The sequence below is a fragment of the Telmatherina bonti genome (genome assembly GCF_933228915.1).
Source record: "Telmatherina bonti genome assembly, chromosome: 13".
NCBI lineage: Eukaryota > Metazoa > Chordata > Actinopteri > Atheriniformes > Telmatherinidae > Telmatherina > Telmatherina bonti.
The window spans coordinates 4,843,073-4,864,304 of NC_136611.1; the positions used below are offsets into that span (position 1 = coordinate 4,843,073).

The following is a 21,232-nucleotide window of genomic DNA, read 5'->3' on the forward strand; positions in this document are numbered from 1 at the left end:
TCACAATAAAAACTTTTCATACCATAGTATGACATTTTTTAAGTTTTCACATTAAAATATACTATAGCATGACATTTTGAAGGTTTTCACAATAAAACTACCATACTATAGCATCACATTTTCAGGTTTTCACAATAAAACTATCATTCTATAAGATGGGATCTTTAAGGTTTTCACAATAAAACTACCATACTATAGCATGACATATTTTTGCATTTTCACAATAAAACCATCATACTATAACATGGGAATTTTAAGGTTTTCACAATAAAACTATTATACTATAGTATGACATTTTTAAGGTTTTTTACAATAAAATTATACTATAGCACGACATTTTTTTCCTTTTTTGAAAATAAAACCATCATACTATAACATGGGATTTTTAAGGTTTTCACAATAAAAACTTTTCAAACCATAGTATGACATTGTTGAGGTTTTCACAATAAAAAGTTTTCATCCCATAGTATGACATTTTTTAAGTTTTCACATTAAAATTATCATACTATAGCATGACATTTTTAAGGTTTTCACAATAAAACTACCATACTATAGCATGACATTTTTTTTGGCATTTTCACAATAAAACCCTCATACTATAACATGGGATTTTTAAGGGTTTTTACAATAAAATGATCATACTATAGCATGACATTTTTAAGGTTTTCACAATAAAACTATCATACCTTAACATGGGAATTTTAAGGTTTTCACAATAAAACTACCATACTATTGCATTACATTTTTAAGGTTTTCACAATAAAACTATCATACCTTAACATGGGAATTTTAAGGTTTTCACAATAAAACTACCATACTATAGCATCACATTTTCAGGTTTTCACAATAAAACTATCATACTATAAGATGGGATTTTTAAGGTTTTCACAATAAAACTACCATACTATCGCATGACATTTTCAGGTTTTCAGAATAAAACTACCATACTATAGCATGACATTTTCAGGTTTTCACAATAAAACTATCATACCTTAACATGGGAATTTTAAGTTTTTCACAATAAAACTACCATACTATAGCATCACATTTTCAGGTTTTCACAATAAAACTATCATACTATAAGATGGGATTTTTAAGGTTTTCACAATAAAACTATCATACTATAACATGGGATTTTTAAGGGTTTTTTTTACAATAAAATTATCATACTACAGCATGACATTTTTGAGGTTTTCACACAAATTATCATACTATAGCATGACATTTTTTTGCATTTTCACAATAAAACCCTCATACTATAACATGGGATTTTTAAGGGTTTTTACAATAAAATTATCATACTATAGCATGACATTTTTAAGGTTTTCACAATAAAACTATCATACCTTAACATGGGAATTTTAAGGTTTTCACAATAAAACTACCATACTATTGCATTACATTTTTAAGGTTTTCACAATAAAACTATCATACCTTAACATGGGAATTTTAAGGTTTTCACAATAAAACTACCATACTATAGCATCACATTTTCAGGTTTTCACAATAAAACTATCATACTATAAGATGGGATTTTTAAGGTTTTCACAATAAAACTACCATACTATCGCATGACATTTTCAGGTTTTCAGAATAAAACTACCATACTATAGCATGACATTTTCAGGTTTTCACAATAAAACTATCATACCTTAACATGGGAATTTTAAGTTTTTCACAATAAAACTACCATACTATAGCATCACATTTTCAGGTTTTCACAATAAAACTATCATACTATAAGATGGGATTTTTAAGGTTTTCACAATAAAACTATCATACTATAACATGGGATTTTTAAGGGTTTTTTTTTACAATAAAATTATCATACTACAGCATGACATTTTTGAGGTTTTCACACAAATTATCATACTATAGCATGACATTTTTTTGCATTTTCACAATAAAACCCTCATACTATAACATGGGATTTTTAAGGGTTTTTACAATAAAATTATCATACTATAGCATGACATTTTCAGGTTTTCACAATAAAAACTTTTCATACCATAGTATGACATTTTTTAAGTTTTCACATTAAAATATACTATAGCATGACATTTTTAAGGTTTTCACAATAAAACTATCATACCTTAACATGGGAATTTTAAGGTTTTCACAATAAAACTATCATACTATAGTATGACATTTTAAAAGTTTTCACAATAAAACTACCATACTATTGCATTACATTTTTAAGGTTTTCACAATAAAACTACCATACTATAGCATCACATTTTCAGGTTTTCACAATAAAACTACCATACTATAGTATGACATTTTTAAGGTTTTCACAATAAAACTACCATACTATAGTATGACATTTTTAAGGTTTTCACAATAAAACTACCATACCATCGCATGACATTTTCAGGTTTTCAGAATAAAACTACCATACTATAGCATGACATTTTCAGGTTTTCACAATAAAACTATTATACTATAACATGGGATTTTTAAGGTTTTTTTTTTTTACAATAAAATTATCATACTACAGCATGACATTTTTGAGGTTTTCACACAAACTATCATACTATAGCATGACATTTTTTTTTGCATTTTCACAATAAAACCCTCATACTATAACATGGGATTTTTAAGGGTTTTTACAATAAAATTATACTATAGCATGACATTTTCAGGTTTTCACAATAAAAACTTTTCATACCATAGTATGACATTTTTTAAGTTTTCACATTAAAATATACTATAGCATGACATTTTTAAGGTTTTCACAATAAAACTATCATACCTTAACATGGGAATTTTAAGGTTTTCACAATAAAACTATCATACTATAGCATGACATTTTAAAGGTTTTCACAATAAAACTATCATACTATAAGATGGGATTTTTAAGGTTTTCACAATAAAACTACCATACTATAGTATGACATTTTCAAGGTTTTCACAATAAAACTACCATACTATCGCATGACATTTTCAGGTTTTCAGAAAAAAAACTACCATATTATAGCATGACATTTTAAGGTTTTCACAATAAAACTATCATACTATAGTATGACATTTTAAAGGTTTTCACAATAAAACTACCATACTATTGCATTACATTTTTAAGGTTTTCACAATAAAACTACCATACTATAGCATCACATTTTCAGGTTTTCACAATAAAACTATCATACTATAAGATGGGATTTTTAAGGTTTTCACAATAAAACTACCATACTATAAGATGGGATTTTTAAGGTTTTCACAATAAAACTACCATACTATAGCATGACATATTTTTGCATTTTCACAATAAAACCATCATACTATAACATGGGAATTTCAAGGTTTTCACAATAAAACTATTATACTATAGTATGACATTTTTAAGGTTTTTTACAATAAAATTATACTATAGCATGACATTTTTGAGGTTTTCACAATAAAACTACAATACTATAGCACGACATTTTTTTCCTTTTTTGAAAATAAAACCATCATACTATAACATGGGATTTTTAAGGTTTTCACACAAACTATCATACTATAGCATGACATTTTCAGGTTTTCACAATAAAACTACCATACTATAGTATGACATTTTTAAGGTTTTCACAATAAAACTACCATACTATAGTATGACATTTTTAAGGTTTTCACAATAAAACTACCATACCATCGCATGACATTTTCAGGTTTTCAGAATAAAACTACCATACTATAGCATGACATTTTCAGGTTTTCACAATAAAACTATCATACTATAACATGGGATTTTTAAGGTTTTTTTTTTTTACAATAAAATTATCATACTACAGCATGACATTTTTGAGGTTTTCACACAAACTATCATACTATAGCATGACATTTTTTTTTGCATTTTCACAATAAAACCCTCATACTATAACATGGGATTTTTAAGGGTTTTTACAATAAAATTATACTATAGCATGACATTTTCAGGTTTTCACAATAAAAACTTTTCATACCATAGTATGACATTTTTTAAGTTTTCACATTAAAATATACTATAGCATGACATTTTTAAGGTTTTCACAATAAAACTATCATACCTTAACATGGGAATTTTAAGGTTTTCACAATAAAACTATCATACTATAGCATGACATTTTAAAGGTTTTCACAATAAAACTATCATACTATAAGATGGGATTTTTAAGGTTTTCACAATAAAACTACCATACTATAGTATGACATTTTCAAGGTTTTCACAATAAAACTACCATACTATCGCATGACATTTTCAGGTTTTCAGAAAAAAAACTACCATATTATAGCATGACATTTTAAGGTTTTCACAATAAAACTATCATACTATAGTATGACATTTTAAAGGTTTTCACAATAAAACTACCATACTATTGCATTACATTTTTAAGGTTTTCACAATAAAACTACCATACTATAGCATCACATTTTCAGGTTTTCACAATAAAACTATCATACTATAAGATGGGATTTTTAAGGTTTTCACAATAAAACTACCATACTATAAGATGGGATTTTTAAGGTTTTCACAATAAAACTACCATACTATAGCATGACATATTTTTGCATTTTCACAATAAAACCATCATACTATAACATGGGAATTTCAAGGTTTTCACAATAAAACTATTATACTATAGTATGACATTTTTAAGGTTTTTTACAATAAAATTATACTATAGCATGACATTTTTGAGGTTTTCACAATAAAACTACAATACTATAGCACGACATTTTTTTCCTTTTTTGAAAATAAAACCATCATACTATAACATGGGATTTTTAAGGTTTTCACACAAACTATCATACTATAGCATGACATTTTCAGGTTTTCACAATAAAAACTTTTCAAACCATAGTATGACATTGTTGAGGTTTTCACAATAAAAAGTTTTCATCCCATAGTATGACATTTTTTAAGTTTTCATATTAAAATTATCATACTATAGCATGACATTTTTAAGGTTTTCACAATAAAACTACCATACTATAGCATGACATTTTTTTGGCATTTTCACAATAAAACCATCATACTATATCATGGGACTTTTAAGGTTTTCACAATAAAACTATCATACTATAAAATGGGATTTTTAAGGTTTTCACGATAAAACTACCATACTATAGCATGACATTTTTAAGATTTTCACAATAAAACTACAATACTATAGCATGACATTTTTTTCCTTTTTTGAAAATAAAACCATCATACCTTAACATGGGAATTTTAAGGTTTTCACACAAACTATTATACTATAGCATGACTTTTTTTTTGCATTTTCACAATAAAACCCTCATACTATAACATGGGATTTTTCAAGTTTTCACACAAACTATCATGCTATTGCATTACATTTTTAAGGTTTTCACAATAAAACTACCATACTATAGCATCACATTTTCAGGTTTTCACAATAAAACTATCATACTATAACATGGGAATTTCAAGGTTTTCACAATAAAACTATTATACTATAGTATGACATTTTTAAGGTTTTTTACAATAAAATTATACTATAGCATGACATTTTTGAGGTTTTCACAATATAAACTTTTCATACCATAGTATGACATTTTTCAGGTTTTCACAATAAAATCATACTACAGCATGACATTTTTAAGGTTTTCACAATAAAACCAATACTATAGCATGACATTTTTTTCCTTTTTTGAAAATAAAACCATCATACTATAACATGGAATTTTTAAGGTTTTCACACAAACTATCATACTATAGCATGACATTTTTTTGCATTTTCACAATAAAACCCTCATACTATAACATGGGATTTTTCAAGTTTTCACACAAACTATCATACTATAGCATAACATTTTCACGTTTTTACAATAAAAACTTTTCAAACCATAGTATGACATTGTTGAGATTTTAAACAATAAAAAGTTTTCATACTATAGTATGACATTTTTTAAGATTTCACAATAAAATTATCATACAATAGCATGACATTTTTAAGGTTTTCACAATAAAACTACCACACTATTGCATGACATTTTTAAGGTTTTCACAATAAAACTACCATACTATAGTATGACATTTTCAGGTTTTCACAATAAAACTATCATACTACAAGATGGGATTTTTAAGGTTTTCACAATAAAACTACCATACTATAGCATGACTTTTTTAGGTTTTCACAATAAAAACTAACTATAGCATGACATCTTTAAGGTTTTCACAATAAAATTATACTACAGCATGACAGTTTTAAGGTTTTCACAATAAAACTACAATACTATGGCATGACATTTTTTCCCTTTTTTAAAAATAAGACCATTATACTATAACATGGGATTTTTAAGGTTTCCACACAAACTATCATACTATAGTATGACATTTTTTTGCATTTTCAAAATAAGTCTATCATAATATAGCATGATATTTTTAAGGTTTTCACAATAAAATTACCATACTATAACATTACATTTTTAAGGTTTTCACAATGAAACTACTATACTATAGCATGACATTCTTGAGGTTTTCACAATATAAACTTTTCATACCATAGTATGACATTTTTTAAGTTTTCACAATAAAACCATCATACTATAGTATGACATTTTTTGCATTTTCAAAATAAAACTAATATAGCATGACATTTTACAGTATAAAACGTTCATACTATAACATGGCATTTTTAAGGTTTTCACAATAAAAACTAATACCATAGTATGACATTTTTCATCTTTTCACAAAACTATCATGCAATGGAATGACCTCTTCCATGCTTCCTCAATAAAACTATCATACTGTAGCCTGACATATTTCTTGTTTTCACACAAACTATCATACTATAGCAATACATTTTTAAGGTTTTCACAATAAAACTATCATACTATAGCATGACGTCTGAAGTTTTTACAATAAAACTATGACACTACAGAAAAATGTTTTTCAATTCCGGTCTTCGGTGCCCCCTGTCCTGCATGTTTTATAGGCAACCCTATTGTAACACACCTGAATGAAATAAAGGCTCGTTATGTTCAATAATCCAACTCAGGTGCTTTGGGAGAGGATCATGTCTAAAATGTGCAGGGCAGGGGAGCAAGGACCGGAATTGAGAAACACTGCTATAGCATGACAGGTTTCACAATAAAGCTATCATGCCATGGGATAACGTGTACTCTTAGTGTACACTTCTGTATATTGAGAGAAAGCAGAAACAGGAAACCTATTTAAGAAATCAGGAACCTGCGATTACCTCCTCCAGTCAGAGTGGAAGACTTGTTGGACAGAGCCGTGTACTATGTGTGTTGTGGGACATCAGGACAGGGCTGACTGTGTCTGTACGCCATGATGAAGCCTGATGACTGGTGCCACCAGTAAAACATCAGTACCAGCAGCATGTGCCACACCTGGTGGCTGGAGCCCAGGTAGTTCAGCTGACCTGCAGGACCATGAAAACGTTGGTTCATAGTAGAAAAACGAGCGATTGACTGGTGTTGATTTAGTGATCTATCAATGAGAAGGGTCCCACCTGGGAAGTAGCGTTCAGGAACTTTAGAAATGTAGAAAATAATAGCTAATGCTGCGATGAAGTACATCCCGAGGATTCGTGGGATGAAAGCCTGAAGAGAAAAACACATTTAATCAACCCAGACAAACTCAACCCAAACAAAACGACCAACCCGAACTCACCTGGACGAGTTCAGAGGAGAAGCCTCCGGTGATGCAGATCCAGTGGACGGTGGGGATGAGGCCGTATCCGGCCACCGAGCAGAAGATGAGTGAGCGCAGCTGCTTCCACTGCTTGCTGAGGTAATGAGGGTGAATCTGAGCGAAGAAGACGGTCAGGATCATGGCCAAGACGGTCACCAGGTACACCTGCCGCCAGTACTGTAGCAAGAGGAGGGTTAGTGTCAGGTCCCGCAGGTACAAACACACTCTTTATGATAACAACAACAATAATAATCAATTACATTTCTACAACTATGTTCAAGCCACCCAATCAGCCAATCACATGGCAGCAACTTCATGTAGACATGGTGAAGACGACGTGTTCAAGCAGCAGGATGAGGAGGAAAGGGGATTTAAGTGACTCTACTGGGATTTTCACTCAGAACCATCTCTAGTGTTTCCAGAGAAGGTCTGAAGTAGGGCTGCTCAATGATGACAGAAATTATAATCACAATTATTTTGACTGAAATTGAGATCTTGATTATTTAACACAATTATCCAGTATTTTTAAACATCGCTGCGCGTCGTGGTGTTCTAGACTCCGTGTCGTACATTATAACAGTCTAATGCACGGTTCTGAGTTCTTTAATCCACTTTTACCACTTATCTAGGAACTATTTTACGTTGGCCTGGATGTACGTTTTATGCCAAACAGCCGCTGTCAGGCTGCAGTGCGTTTCTCTCATTCACCTGTTAAAAGACGGCTGATCTGAACCAGCTGGTTAACGTGTTGCTATGGTAACGCCCCATAACGGAGGGATGTTACAGTGTTTAACTGGCCGAACTATGTATTGGAAAATAATGCAGCCAGTTGTCACTGACAATGGTATAAACTATGTTTAGGTGAACTTCCACAACCTACTGCAGTTATTCTACATTGACCTGCAGCCGGAGCCGACTGAGACTGGCCGCCTGGGAGTGCTTTAGGACGGGAGAGGCTCCCGCTGCTCCTTCCTTACAGTAACTGCAGAACAATATGTGCCTTCAAGTCAGTCACCAAAACACCAGAAAAGTCTCTAATAACTCCAGTAAAAGCTGCTAGATTTGTCGCTTTTAACAAAAAAAGTCTCCAGATTTAGCGAGAAAGTCTCCAAGTTGGCAACAGTGTCTGAATGAAAGCAAAGCGGCTGTGGGAGGAGTTTACAGCACAGCGCTGCAACGCCAGAGACGCTCGATTAGCAGCTGAAGACAGCAGGAGAGGAAACTGCAGAGAGAAAAATAATCACACCCTTTTATTTTTATCATCGTTGGAAACCCAGATCGTAGTTGAGATTAAAATCCGATTAATCACCCAGTCCTAGCCTGAAGAGGAGAAAATATCCAGCGAGCAGCAGTCTGGACCAGAATATCTTGAAGACCACAGCGGGTGCCACTCCTGTCAGTAAGAACAGGAAACTGAGGCTACAATTCCCACAGACTCACCAGAACTGGACAATAGAAGATGGAGAAACGTTGCTGGTCTGATGAGTCTCCAGTTCAGCTCCACATTCACATGGTAGGATCAGAATCTGCTGGAAACATCATGACAACATGGATCCATCCTGCCGCACCAGCAGCCGACTACATAAATAGCTGTGTGCATCTCAAACATCACTGCCATCATACTTCCATGCATGCCTCATGGTAGCATGGTTGTTTGCCAAAATGTCCACAAGAGGGCAGCGCGGAGTTCGCCGTTCTATTCAAGCTCCGATGTAAACGTAGCGTCCGCATGACCATGTCCATCCCTTTCTGAGCACAGCGTAGCATCTTCTGATGGAAACTTTCAGCATAATGATGCCGTTACAGGCAATTTACACGTTTCACTTAAACAGAACAAATAATTAAAAGCAATTACAACTAAAGGAGGACATCTCAAAATCTCTCACTCTGGACTTAAAACTGTTCAAAGAAAAAAGTTGGGACAATTTCCAGTCTCTCTGCAAAGAGTTCCACGTAGACGGAGCGGAGTAGACAAAGACCCTTTTTCCCAGCTCTGTGCGGCCAAATGGAACAGAAAGCATCAAATGATCATTCAATCGCAAAAATAAGAATCAACACATCTCTGTGAGATTAAATCACAGATATAGGATGGCAGCAGCCCAAGCATGGCCTTATAAATAAATATATACCAATGTTCTCCTGATGGACAACGAAGGCCACCCTACTCTACAATACAATTCACAATGATGGGTCAAGCTTTAACACTTTGGAACAAACCTTAGAGATGCACGGTAAATAGTGTCGATTTTATGTAGACATTGAGCTGAAGCAGTCCTACACACCAGATCACCATAATGTAAAACAGATAAAAATGTAGCAGCGATGAGCTGTTTTTTAGCTTTAAAAGAAAAACAATATATGTTTCGAAAGAAAAAAAGACAATCTGAGTTTTAGTTTCTTCGCAAGATTTTCTACGTGGGGCTTAAAAGTAAAAGAATCATCAAGCCAGATACCAAGGTATTGATACGAGGACAGTGTCTCACCATGACGATGAGTTCACTGTCCTCCAACGGCTCCACAGTCACCAGGTCTACATCCAGCAGAGCAGCTTTGGGAGATTCTCATCATGATGTGTGATGCTTCATCTCAACATGGAGTCTGAAACTAGAACTAACGCAGTTCCAGGAGCGGTAGCTTACCGGTGGGCTTGAATGGTCGCAGACATTTATCTGCTAGCGCTGCTTCGGCTCAGAATTCAGCCGTTTTAAACAAGACTTTTACTACGTTAGCACGACGGCTGATGCTCACTCAGCAGAAGACCTCCACACGGCAAATTCTAGTTTGTTGTTTTCACTTCAACCACTATTATCTGGTCTCTCCAGACTCCTGAGAGACTTCTTTAGCTGCTAAACTCTCCATAATTATCATTACTATAGGAGCCAAAGGTTTCATCAGAAGGGATTTTTATCACTTCCATAAATCAGAAGCCACTTGTCAGGCAATAAAAGAGACGCAAGAGCAAGTGTTAACTTTCCTGGCTGAGAGAATGAAAAACAAAAAAGACATTTATTTGCCTGCAGTGTCTTTCTGGCTGCATTTCCCGTATTTATTTGCATGTGTTAAAAGAAAAAAAAAAAAGTCTCCCACTGCTTCGGTTGTTATCACAGATATACAGCAAACCTGTCCTCAGATCTGTACTTGATATTTAAACTTCTATAAGTAGCTGTGGAAAGTCTGGACAGCCTCGTCTCCGTCCCTTCTGTCCGTTTGTGTGGATGTAGGCCTCCATCCAGTCACACGTCCTCGTGTGACGAGTCTTGCTGAATTTCACAGTGAATAAATTTGCGCCCGGAACAAGGCCCCGCTCTACTTCAGCCAAATTTTTTTTAAGCTCTTCTCCTCGCAGACGATTTGATCTTTCTCAAATCTGTGTCCCTAAAACCAGCACGACGAGGACGAGTTTGACTGGCTAAATATAAAAATCTGTTTTTCTTCAGGGACTTGGCTCACCACTGGAGTGGAGCCACCCAGAAGCAGAGCCCCAGTCTTGGCATGGAGGGTGGATAAGAAGGGGTGGGGGGGACGGAGCTTCGCGGAGACAGCTCCTGGACTTGTGAGCGTCATATGGTGGCGAACAGGAGCGACGGACTGCTCTGTGAATGCAGCCATCTGGTTCGGACTAGAGCAGATTTCAGCTACGTTCTGGGGGCAAAATAACCCGGCGCTTCCAACATGCGGGGGAAACAAGCAGGACGGAGCCGGGCCAAGCGTTTCAGGAGTAAAGTAAAGGAAAAAAAAACATGGTGGGCGGCTGGAATGAGGAGCTGAAACTGGCTTGTGTCATCGGAGGCTGTTTTCCAAACGAAGGTGTTGTGTTGCTTGTTCACTGGGAACAATGAGTCAATGAGCAGAGCCACAATGTGAGGATTACGTTATTCAATTACTGCTGAACGGGACGAAGATGCAGAACTAAAACGCCTCCACAGACCGCTGCTTTAATGATGGAGAAACATATTCACGTTATTATAAAAACACACTTCCAGGCAGCAAGAAATGATCCTGGATCAGGACTTTCATCATTTTCATTCAGCTTTTTTAACCAATACTCAATATTAATTTACAATTAATTATCTATATCAGCTGACAGGGATATATGCAGAGCCCCACCCTGGGAAAAAAAAGAAAAACTAAATAATTCCAGGTAAACAAGACGTCCATGTTTGATGCCAGTTTGGATGTCGCGTTTCTGCTTTACAGTCACTGCAAACAGCTCATTTTACATCTGGAGACGCTTTAAAACAAGACGTTAGGAGGAGAAACATTAACCTGCTGACTAACCGATGAATCACTAAACAGAACTGAAACTGCAGTCATTATTTAAACATTATTCATCATTACAATTCGTTTTGTTTACAAAACCAGTTTCTTCTATTAAAGCTACAAGTCACTGTTTAGTTGTGAGAAAACCTCAAGATTCTTTCTCAGATTGATAAAATATCCTTGATAAAAATCCTTTTAAGAGGGTTGGGAACTGAATTAATAAAAAATTTTAAAAAAAATAAAAATCGGGATTTTTTTGCTTCACAATTTTAAAATGGATTTTTTTTGTTTATAAAAAATCTTTTTTTTCAAATGAATAAAAAATAATACGTGATAAAAAATGTTTGTCATTGTTTTTATTGATCTTTTTACTTGTCTTCTTGGGTATTATAGCAGTAGAATGATGGACTGGCTACTATGTTGTTTTTTTTCATTAAAAAAAAAAATGACGAGCAAAAAAGGTTTTGTATCTTTTTTTTAATCTACAAAAATTTGTCATATCGAAGAATCTTGAGAATCGCAATTTAAATCGAATCGGCACCAAAGAATCGGGTTGAAAGCATGTTGTCACAGCCCTAATCCCTGATGTATCTCCTCCCCTACATGTTAAAATCATGCCTCAAGGTCATCTATAACTGATAAGACGTTTCGATTGGAAAACTATTGGCTTTAGATCTATAACAGATATCTACGAGGGTAGCCTCGCTACATTTGACCTGCTGTGATCAAAATATAATCCGTCTCAATCCATCTGGTTTCAACATTTCAAATTAGGACAAATTATTAGAATAACATTGTTAAACTTGCTGCTGTTAAATAAAGTTTGGCCTGTTTTAGAATCACGAGCTGGTTGTGCCGCAAGTGATGGCGCTGTTGGATGATGTCAATAACCGTAACGCACACGGCTGGTTCGGAAAAGCTGCGGAATTTATTGTGAATTGTGCCCAAAAAAACAAAACAAACAAGAAAAAAAACAAACAAAAAAGCTCCACATGACATCTCATATTCTGACAGAAGAAAAGTTTTAATATGTTCTTGTTGCGTAAAATTTGTCATCATAAAAAGTAAAAATTTTAACACCAATGTCGGCCGACGATATCGGAAATCTTAATAAGGTAGAAATGACGTGGCGTTTTCTACTTTATTAAGACTTCCGATGTCGTCAGCCGATATTGGATTTAAATTTTTTGCTTTTTATGATGACAAATTTTACGCAACAAGAACATATTAAAACTTTTCTCCTGTCAGAATATGTTCTATTCTGTTGTATACCGTCTTCAGAATGACGTGCACGCTCAGATATCTATCTATCTATATATATATATATATATATATATATATATATATATATATATATATATATACACTATTCACAAAAAGTTAGGGATATTCAGCTTTTGGGTGAAATTTCACAACAATCCTAAAATGCATTCAAACCTGTACAGGTGAACTTAATGTGATCTTCTCTAAGCTTTTAAATGCACATGTCCAACTGTTAAATGTTTCAATAAATTTTGCACAAGTTGCTGTTCTCTAACAAGGAGCTTAACGGCAAAAATCACGGCAGGTGTGTGATCCTTGAATTGACCAATAAATGTCCTGGTTCAATTAGATCTGGTGTTTAAACAGTTGTCCTCATCATGCTGTTCACATTTTGACATCATGAGACCAAGACGACACCTAACAATGGAACAACAGTCCCTTGCCATTGCGATGCTTCAAACAGGACATTCTCAGACAGAAGTGGCCACTGAGCTTGGAGTGTCACAGAGTGTCATCAGCAGGTTGCAACAGAGATATGGAGAGACTGGAAGAGTCACAGAAAGGCCTAGAAGTGGACGTCCTTTGGCCACATCCCGTGCTGATGACCGCTACATTGTGAACACTGCCCTGAGAAACCGGATGATGAATGCCACTCAACTCCAGGCACGTTTAAGAGAGGTGAGAGGCACCCAAGTGTCACGTCAGACCATTCCAAACCGTTTCCATCAGCGTGGTCTGCGTGCTAGACGACCTGCACGGGTACCTGACCACACCACCAGGCACAGGCATCATCGTCTTGCATGGGCCAGGGAGCATTTACGCTGGACGAGGAACCAGTGGGCCTCAGTGCTGTTCTCTGATGAAAGTCGATTCACACTGAGCAGAAATGATGGCCGGCAACGATGTTGGAGACGTCAGGGAGAGCGCTATGCATCAGCCACTGTTGTCACCAGGCCAGCTTTTGGTGGTGGCGGTGTTACAGTGTGGGCAGGGGTGTCCACTTGGTACAGAACTGCCCTACACTTTGTGAATGGTACAGTGACAAGCCCATACTACCTGAATAACATCATTAATCCAGTGATTGTGCCCCTACATGAACAGCACAGGCCTAATTTCATCTTCATGGACGACAATGCTCCTGCTCATCGAGGCCGCATCATCAGGGAACGGCTGTTGGAGACTGGTGGACCTCAAATGGAACGGCCTGCACTCTCTCCAGACCTGAATCCCATTGAAAACCTGTGGGATCAGCTGAGCCGTCGTGTAGAGGCTCGAAACCCTGCACCCCAGAACCTCAATGACCTGAGGGCTGCCCTTCAAGAAGAGTGGGATGCCATGCCTCAGCAGGCAATAAGTTGCCTTGTGAACAGCATGAGACGTCGTTGTCAAGCTGTAATTGATGCTCAAGTGCACATGACGAGATATTGAGACGTTCAGATTTTTTGTTGTGGTGTAACTACCATTGTTGTTACCTTTTGTGTTGAATGAATTTTTTGAGATGAGGAAATCAGTAGTGCATCCTTCTACTTAAATGTCTTACTTTTATGATATTATATCACTGTAGCATGAACATATTGCATTTTCCATAAATTTCACCTGAAAGCCAAATATCCCTAACTTTTTGTGAGTAGTGTATATATATCTATCTATCTATATCTATACATATTTATATATATATCTATATATAAATATCTATATATATATCTATATCTATATCTATCTATATATCTATCTATATCTATATCTATCTATATATATATATATATATATATATATATATATATATATATATATATATATATATATATAGCGTGCCCTGTTTTAGAATATATACAGTTGTGCTCATATGTCTTCATCCCCTTTCATTAAAGAAAAGGCTGAATTTACAACAGTCACTTAAATAACTGGTGACTTAATTAAAGAAAAATAACTAAAAATTAGCAAAAATATCATGTAGTAATATGGCAATTTTTTTTTCATTTAATTGGGTTGAAGAAAGACACAAAAACAAACAAACAAATGGGTCCTGGACAAATTAGAGCACTTTTCTGTTGAACAGTGGGACAAAATACCTGTCAACAGGTGCAGAAGTCTGACTGAGAGGAACAGAAAACACCTGACTGGAGCGGAAACATTAAAGGATTGTTCAACTAAATATTACTTTATGACTGATGGAATATGTAATAAATTATCTTATTTGTTTGCTTTTTAAAAAAAAAAATATTTCTATTGAACCAGAATTAGAAAATAATATAATGATTTATTACTTCTTTAGTCAATTTCAGCTGATTTTACAGGCAGCTGTTTTTTTCCTTCTTTAATGATGAATGAATAAATATGAGCACAACTGTATAATATATAACATATATAAGGAAGGAGGAAGGCAGGGCTTGTAAGAAAGGTCTGTAGCACGAGTCTCGTTGTCACCCCTTCTATGTTTCCTTTGTGCTGCAGTAAAAACCAAACAACTATCTTCAAAACATGCAGCACTAAACTTCCTTTAATATTCTGGAGCCTGATGCAACCAGAGAAAAGGTTGTTGGAGCAGATAAACTTACATTATTGCAGTAGAAAGTGTAGAAAACTCCGGGGACGTAGCAGCCCAGGATGCCGATGGAAACACCGGCGTAATCCAGCGCCATCCAGCGGCGGCTGGTCTTTTCCGAGCGATGGCAGCAGAACAGGTGGTAGCCCACCGAGCACAGCATGCACAGCTGGGGGTTACACACACACACACACACACAGCAACACACAGCTTTTACTACCCACACTCCCTTTCAAACTCATCTCAACACTTCAGTAAAGATCTCTTCTGTCGACTTTGTTAAAAAGAACTTTTTCATTTGAGATTTAACGTCTTTTATCATCTTACTTTGATTTAAATCATCATCGTAGATGAGCTGGAACACAGCAGGCCGGACTTGGAAAGGTTTTCCCAGAAGAAGCTGCACCCAGTTTATTACACCAATAAGCTGCGTTTCCATTCTAGCTACTGGTACCGAGAGTGAGGTTTACACATCAGCTTTGAAGGCGGCGTTTGGGAACATTCTGGTTTTCATGGACATGAGAACAGACGAGACCTGGACAAGACTTCCTGAATACGGAAGCTGTTTAAAGCCAAAATAAAATCTAATAGTAAAACTACAAACATGTAGCAGCAGCTCCGTTCCAGACCAGTAGGAGGAGCTGCTTGTTGCTGACTGCAGAACAAATATGCAGCGGAAACAACATAAACATGGTGATGATAGAGATGCTTAGGGTTTGCCTCATTATTGAACCACGGAAGAAAAAAATAACCTCTGCTGTTTTGCAAATATTTTCTACAGCACCTAAACCAAGTTAGCTGTCGACCCAATCACTGCCCTTTCAGTCTGTCCCAACATATTACAGCTAAAATAACTTCTTTTAATCTGACTCAGACGTGTTGAAATCAACTTCTGAGCACATCCGACTGATGAGAAGCTCTTTTGTTCCCTGGAATTTGATGTCAGCTTTTATTTTAAGCCAAAAACCCTGTCTTGGCCCCTCCCCCTATGTTGGCTCCTCCCGCTGCATTGACTCCTCCTCCTTGTCCTGACCCCTCCTCTTAACTTGGCTCCTCCCCCTCTGGTTCTGCTCCTTGCGTGATCCGAGGCTTTTTTATTCGCAGCTTTTTCCACCAAGGATTTTCTCTTTCTCGGCTGTTTAGCAGGAGGAGGCAAATAAACCGAGCCGGGTCTGGAAATCCTTCCTGCATTTTCTCAGCCATGTTTGCCTTCCGAGTTACTTCTTCACTACTTTGTATTTTCATCCTAACATGCTGTTTATATGCAGGGTGTGGCTATCAGGTATGCGCTGCTGGAGGGGGAGGAGGGGAGCCGGGAGAAGAAGCTACGAAATATAAGAAATGAACAACTCCATTTGGGTCGGAACGTTGGTCCGACCCGAGTTTTTACAGATTTACAGTAAACTGAGGGGTCTAACTACATTTCTTATTGTTCATGATTACAGAATGTATAGACTACTATCAGGACGAGGAACCGCTTCACTCAGAGGAACACGTCTCTGAGCAACGATACCTACTAGAGCTTTAAATATGTATCTGCTACTAATTTAAACAACAAGACTCGAACCTGGAAGCAGAAGAGTCCAATGGAATAGATGACGTAATCCTCTCTGGAGGCGCCGAAAGCCGGCAGCACCGAGGCCATGTTGTACACCCCGAGACAGAAGAAGAGCAGGAAGCCCAACAGGTGACTCCAGATGTTCACAGTCTCGTTGGACAGGATGAAGAGGCTGCAAAAAAAAGAAGCACCATCTAAACCGACAGCTAACCATGCTAATCTGTGGCTTTGTCTTATCCAGAAAGCTGCGAGAGACCGAGAAGAAAATAAACATTTAATGTTGATGTCAGCTGGAAATCAGATTATTCTCATATGATCCCAGACAGCTCAAACAATCACCGTGTCTCTAAACTATTTCATTCAGAAAAGTCCTGAAACCTTTTAATGCAGAGCCTGGAAGGCAGGTAGGCTCGGTATCCATCCGTGATGTAGGGGTTCTCCCTCAGAAACACTGGGATCTGCTCGTAAGTGTACAGCCGGATTCCTCTGGGTACCAGTACAGGCCAGTACTGGTAGCCTCCAAGCTCAATGTACTGAGCCGTCTGAGCGCTCTTCTGGGGTTTCTGAGGCATGGCTGAGCCAGCAGTCATCTGACCTGAAGCGGAAAGGAAGAAAGAAGACTCAGATTAGGGCTGGGCGATATGACCTTTTAGTAATAGCCTGATATTTTTATGGCATGTCACGATATACGATATATATCTTGATATTTACCTTAGCCTTGAATTAATGCTTTGGTGCATACAATCACATCAGTAAGATGATTTTGTGTCTCCATTAAAACATAATTGCTCATACTGCATTAAGATATGCTGATTTTAAACATTCATGCCAAAAGGATGAAATTGTAACGAAGCAAACTGATCAAAACCGTATTTATTGAACAGTTAAAGCAGTGGCAGAAACATGTCATTTTAAAACAAAATAAAGTGACTTTGCATGATGTAATAAATGCAACGTATGAAAATAGGTGCTCTAGGGGGTGAATTTTCAAATGATTAACTATTATAAGGCTTTGCTTTATGGATACGTTTTTGAGTTGTCGTGTATTTTTTAATGGCAGAGTTTAGCGTAGAAATCAGTCTTATAATCCAGGCAGAATGTCCTCGTATCGTCTCCAATAAACGGCTTCAGACAGTTTTTAATTCAGGGTTTGATTCCCACTCCTTTCTGTACTTTCTAGAGACATGACGAGCTAGATAAATATGCTTGTGTCACACACACAGTGGATGAGGTGAGTAAGTGACAGGTTGTGAATGTAATCAAATAGAATTAATTATTTTTGCGTGACGTGAAAAACTTTGTAATTTACATCCCACTCTGTAATCCAGAGCGGGATCAGTGGCGGATTTGGCTGTTCATTGTGACTGTAGGTGGAGTCGTGCAGGTGTCCTCTCTGCTCCTCTGACTGGCTGCAGCTGCAGCCGGAGCGACTGAGTGCTTTAGGACGGAGAGAGACTCTCGTTCTGGCAATAACTTTACAATATGTGCTTTAAAGTCAGTCGCCAAAACACCAGGAAAGTCTCCAATAACTCCAGTAAAAGTTGCTAGATTTATCGCTTGTCGCTTTTCACAAAAAGTCGCCAGATTTAGCGAGAAAGTGGCGACACGCTGCCTCTCATGACGTAGCACGTAGCTCACGTTATGTACGTAACGAGGTGCGCTTGCTTTAACTCTCTGTGCAAAGCGGTGCAGAGTCGAGGAGGAGGGAGGAAACCCCGCCCACAGCTAAAAACACCTGCGTGACAACAGGATACTCGAATATGACGAATATAGGCATTTTCTATATCGTACAGGGGACTAGCCACGATATATCGAGTATATTCGATATATCGCCCAGCCCTAACTCAGATCTATTATAAACTGGGAATAACATGATTTATTAAACATTACAGGGAGGCTGCAGTTAGAACAGCTTGTTTCATGTTAGGGCTGGGCGATTAATCGGATTTTAATCTCAACTACGATCTGGGTTTTCAACGGTCATTACGATTATTTTTCTTTCTGCAGTTTCCTCTCCTGCTGTCTTCAGCTGCTAATCGAGCGTCTCTGGCGTTGCAGCGCTGTGCTGTAAACTCCTCCCACAGCCGCTCTGCTTTCATTCAGACACTGTTGCCAACTTGGAGACTTTCTTTTTTGTTAAAAGCGACTAGCAACAAATCTAGCATCTTTTACTGGAGTTATTAGAGACTTTTCTGGTGTTTTGGCGACTGACTTGAAGGCACATATTGTTCTGCAGTTACTGTAAGGAAGGAGCAGCGGGAGCCTCTCCCGTCCTAAAGCACTCCCAGGCGGCCAGTCTCAGTCGGCTCCGGCTGCAGGTCAATGTAGAATAACTGCAGTAGGTTGTGGAAGTTCACCTAAACATAGTTTATACCATTGTCAGTGACAACTGGCTGCATTATTTTCCTATACATAGTTCGGCGAGTTTAACACTGTATTATCCCTCCGTTACGGGGCGTTACCATAGCAACGCGTTAACCAGCTGGTTCAGATCAGCCGTCTTTTAACAGGTAAATGAGAGAAACGCGCTGCAGCCTGACAGCGGTTGTTTAGCATAAAAACGTACATCCAGGCCAACGTAAAATAGTTCGTATAATATAGTATATTTAGCAAATGTTGTTAAAAAAAAAAAAAAAAACAACAAATTGGTTACAAAATGTTTCGTGTGTGGGACCATGGTAAAAGTGGAATAAACAACTTGAGAAACCGTGCATTAGAAAGTCATAATGCACGACACGGAGTAGAGAACACCACGACACACAGCTTTGTTTAATCCTTACTTATACTTCTTCAGTTTACATCAGTATTTGCGCTTTGTCAAGACAAAGCTTCATGTTATTTGTTTGTTTTCTAATATCTGTGGAATCCTAAAGACATTGTTTAAAAGACACGGTTTAATGTTGACTATATTCATGTTGTTAAAGTTAACGGGTAATTATGTTAAATAATCGAGATCTCAATTTCAGTCAAATTAATCGTGATTATAATTTTTGCCATCATCAAGCAGCCCTATTTTATGTGTCTGTGGTAAGTTTGAACGACCATCAAAGTTGGAAAATAAATGCTAAAATAGCTTAAATGTATATGTGTGTGTTATTTTAGAGAAAGATATATTAAAAAAAAATAAAGACAAAACTGTACCAGCTAATGTAAACTAACATAACTAACATAACTAGTCTACCACGGTGTAATCCTAATTACATTAACTATCTCTACTAAGCCGCTCCTTGTTATAAACCTGACTCCCATCACATTTATCTTATCATATGTCTGCATATCAAACTGGTTTAATGCAAAGTTTGTGTTAAAGTGTTGAAGGAAGGAGAAAAGGGCTGTTTGGAGACAGTATAAATTATTGTAATATTAAGTAAAAAAAAAAAAAATGCTAATTTTGTTCTTTTATTTAGAGCCGAATTTAGCGGAACAATTTCCTGAGGTGTAAAAAGTTAAAAGCAGGTCTTATCTTGTGAAATAAACTCACGTTGAGCAGGAAAAACTTAATATTGCTACTTTTTTCAAAGCGGTATGGTGGCTAATTATAGCATGGGAGGCTAACAGAAGCTAGCCTGGCTCGTAGCTTTGTTTAAAACCATCTAAAAACCAATCTTACCTTTCAACTTTGTATACATGTAGTTGGAGCCATTTTGTGGCTTAAAATGTGTATTACGCATCTGTAAATATGTGTTCACATAGATTTAAATAATAAAACATAAAAACAACGTAACATTAGTCAAGTTTCGGCTTCAACATCCTCCCAGTAACAACATACGTCATCACTGATTAAGGACCCCTGTAACGTGCCCAAACACTGCCTGCGTAAAAAAATATTCAAACAAACAAAACTTTATTACTTTTTCTTTGTATGACAACTTTTACATTAACATGTTGTAGAGCTATTTTCTTAAATATGTATATACGCTAATACAAGTATTAGAGTATCAATAATATACTGTCTAAAAAGAGATTC

The 21,232-nt window shown here is 36.3% G+C and overlaps 1 protein-coding gene across 1 annotated transcript; it reads right to left on the reverse strand.

The window, feature by feature from the left end:
- Positions 1–7,224: 7,224 nt before the first annotated feature.
- paqr3a (progestin and adipoQ receptor family member IIIa) lies at positions 7,225–21,014 on the reverse strand (the record flags this gene model as incomplete). Its single annotated transcript, XM_079250829.1, has 7 exons — positions 20,876–21,014; positions 17,644–17,860; positions 17,275–17,437; positions 15,721–15,876; positions 7,619–7,816; positions 7,458–7,548; positions 7,225–7,367 (listed from the first exon to the last, which is right to left on the reverse strand). The coding sequence occupies exons 1-7, from the start codon at positions 20,934–20,936 to the stop codon at positions 7,225–7,227; spliced, it is 1,029 nt and encodes a 342-aa protein (XP_079106955.1). The 5' UTR covers positions 20,937–21,014.
- Between the last annotated feature and the right edge of the window lie 218 nt (positions 21,015–21,232).